The sequence below is a fragment of the Mus pahari genome, chromosome 6 (assembly GCF_900095145.1).
Source record: "Mus pahari chromosome 6, PAHARI_EIJ_v1.1, whole genome shotgun sequence".
NCBI lineage: Eukaryota > Metazoa > Chordata > Mammalia > Rodentia > Muridae > Mus > Mus pahari.
The window spans coordinates 77554922-77558395 of NC_034595.1; the positions used below are offsets into that span (position 1 = coordinate 77554922).

The window sequence follows — 3474 nt, forward strand, 5'->3', positions numbered from 1 at the left end:
ATGGGGCTTCTGGGCATACAGCTCGCTCACTGTTCCATCCTGTTGGAAGATGGCAAGAGTTTCTTCTGTGCATTGTCAACAATCGAGCCTGAGGCACTCCTGTGCAGGTACGGTGCCTTCTGGCCAGCTGCCAGCCACCAAGAGTTCTTCACATCACAGACTCCAGGCAAGTTTTCCGTTTCCTAAAAAAGCTTCCTCTCCCCCCCCCCCTTGGGTCCAGAGTGGCTGTGCGACAGAGTATTTTCTGTGCTTTCCCTGAACAGGTGTGAATAAAAGCGGCAGTCAGCCATTCATCAACGAGTCCAGATTTGTATTATCCAAGTGAGGTATTTGCAAAAAAAGGAAGATCTTAGGGAACGGACATCTGTTGTCTCTTCACTCATATGTTGTGCTTCAGTCACAGGACTTGCTTTTCCCCACTGTCTGCAAAGATTAAGGATGTCTGCACCCATCCACATGTGCTATAGGACTAGATGGACATTATAAACTCTCTCGGAGACCAGGCTCAGCAAACACCAGTGGCACTGCTGAGCGACTGCACACAGAAATGTAAACATGAATGTATCTACACACTTGTTGAAGCAACTGAAGGGAAACAGTGCTTTCTATTGCTGGGATTATGAGAGGGCTCGTTTAACAGATTTGAACCTTGGATCAATTAAGGAGTTCAAGCAAACACCCTTTCCCATCTGATCCAGTGTTTCCCACCAATGGTTTCTACATAGAGACTGCAAAATTGATTTTAGCATATTGTGTCTGTCTCTTCCCCAGCACCCTCCTCAGTCATGAGGAGGGTGGCTCTACATAGAGACTCTTACTTTTCACTCCTTGCCCTTCCAGGTTAGAGTAAAATGTGGGCTGGAAACCGTGGGTGGGACTACCTTGACTATGTAACATTTGTCCTTTACAAGGTATTATCTACAGTAAATACAGAATACATTTTCCCTATGTTCTAACTGATACTTGCTTTACATCAATTCCCTTTGTTTGGACAAGAAATAGAATCCTGTCTTCCTGTGAGGGAATCTAGAATCTATTACAGAAAAAGAAAAAAAAATCAACTTCTTCTACAGAGTTTTAGTTGAAGAAGAGAAAGGCAAAGCCACCGAGCACATTTCGGGCTGTTTGTAAGCAGCCGCGTGCGCAGCCCTGCTTCCCAGGGAAACTAGGTTTCACCGGCTGGTACTTTCTTTTCAAGTGCAGTACTGCTCAGTGTGCCTTATACATCGGCAAAGCCTGGGCAATCACAAAGCATCCTGGTTCCAGCTGCTGCTGCTGCTGCTGCTGCTGCTGCTGCTGCTGCTGCTGCTTCTTCTTCTTCTTCTTCTTCTTCTTCTTCTTCTTCTTCTTCTTCTTCTTCTTCTTCTTCTTCTTCTTCTTCTTCTTCTTTAAGTGACAGGACACTGACTATAAAATAGGTTTTGTTTTGTTTTTTAAAAAACAATTATTTAAAAGGACATTGAAATATGTGTCTTTATAAACTGGTTTCAGAATATCCCAGTTATGATATGTAAGAAAGAGTTGATAAAATCATACTGAAATCTCATCTAGAAAACTACGTCAGGAGGAGAAAGGGCAGGGGCCTTACAAATGCTTATTGCCAAAGTTAACTTTCTATGAGAGAAGTTTAAAGATCGTTTAGATCTAACATACCACACAGCAGCATAAAACGGGCACTTTTGAAGATGTGGAAAAATACTAAAAGCTAATTCTCTTTTTCTAAATATGGAGAACATGGGTACTTTTTACCATGGCAGTGTTATCTGTCCCTGTGACACGCATCACATCTGCTTATGTCACAGACTCACAAAAAGCCAGCCAAGTAATGGAACTGCCTGTTTGAATCTGTAGCCAAATATAGTGCAATTGACGGGCAGCCTGTACTCCACAGCGCAGGCCCGAAGAGCTCAGTAAAGCAGTGAAGGTAACAGAGTTCTGTAAAACTTTCAAAAACTGGTGCTCCTTAAAGGCATTTACAGTGGCAAAGTCAGAAATCTCCAGTGAGAGGTCTAGACCCACCCAATTAAAAAGTTACATGGAAATGATACAGGCCGTTTGGTTTCTCTCTCCCACTTATGCACACCACCAGAAAAAAGGAAATACTCCTCTTATAAGACTAGATGCGGTGAATACCACAGCTAGCAAAATATTCCGTCGAAACCCTTCTTGGAAAGTCCTTCAGAAAGTCAAGGCCGATCAGCCTTTGCACGCTGAGGTAAAAATTCTGCCCAGTGCATCAGAAAACATAATCTATAAGTATCTATTTCTTTAACAAAAAACCCAAATGGCTCAATTTTGCTGATGCATCAGACAGGGCTGCAGAGTAGAGACTCAGTGCAACCATTCTGAGCTGCTGGTAGGGACCACCTGAAGTCATTGTGGCACTAAGAGAGGCTGTAGGCATCGGAAACATTTTGAGGATATGTGGGATGCCAAATTGGTTGAGTTCTTTTCCAAGACTCTCAGGCAAAATACATAGTGTGCTGGGTATCGTGGTGGATCTGCACTGCCTTAGCCAAGGCCTGAGGATCCCGGCCGTTGCTCTGTCCTGACACATGACTGCCTTCCGCACTATAATGAGAACAAAACAAGAAACCAGGCGTTAGCAGAAGACAACTTGAAACTTCAGTATTTCAAATAGCACAAACAGTCTTGTATTCGAGAACATCTTGGCTCAAGCCTGGGCTACTCAAACAATTTATGTTTCCTTAGGCATATTTGTTCAACTGAAAAATACAGTACAACTTATTTAATGGATGGTTGCAATAAGTTACAAATGTTCACAAAAACCAAGTGTCTGAGAGCACCTACATAAGGATGTCAGTGCCCCTTCTCTCTGCTTGGATTCTACTTGTTCTTCAAGCTTCTATTACAAGTCATTTCCCTCTTAGAAACTTCTCGGACTTCAAAGTTCAGGTCAGGGTCACCTAGAATATGTTCTCACAGAATACTGTGCATTCACATACACATGGAAGCTCAACAATGCTCTGCCTGATGATAACTTGGTCAAGGAAGAAATAAGAAAGAAATTAAAGGCTTTTAGAATTTAATGAAAATGAAGACACATCATACCAAAACTTATTGGACACAATGAAAGCAGTGGTAAGAGGAAAACTCATAGCTCTAAGTGCCTCCAAAACGAAACTGAAGAGAGCTTATACTAGCAGCTTGACATCACACCTGAAAGTGCTAGAACAAAAAGAAGCAAATACACCCAAGAGGAGTAGACAGCAGGGAAGAATCAAACCAAATAGATACAAAAAGAACTATACAGGCTTGAGAGATGGCTCAGCAGTTAAGAGCACTGACTGCTCTTCCAGAGGTCCTGAGTTCAATTCCCAGCAACCACATGGTAGCTCACAACCATCTGTAATGGGAACCAATGCCCTCTTCTGGTGTGTCTGAAGACAGTTACAGTGTTCTCATATACATAAAACAAATAAATCTTTAAAAAAAAAACTTTACAAAAAAATC

At 42.3% G+C, this 3474-nt stretch overlaps 1 protein-coding gene across 1 annotated transcript in view; it reads right to left on the reverse strand.

Annotated features, from left to right (window-relative positions):
* Positions 1-1390: 1390 nt before the first annotated feature.
* The window catches only part of LOC110322815 (protein argonaute-4), a 44763-nt gene continuing 42679 nt past the window's right edge, over positions 1391-3474 (reverse strand). Inside the window, exon 18 of the mRNA XM_021199605.1 lies at positions 1391-2571. Within this exon, the coding sequence (XP_021055264.1) occupies positions 2463-2571 (109 nt within the window). The 3' untranslated portion in view covers positions 1391-2462. The remainder of the gene's footprint in view (positions 2572-3474) is intronic.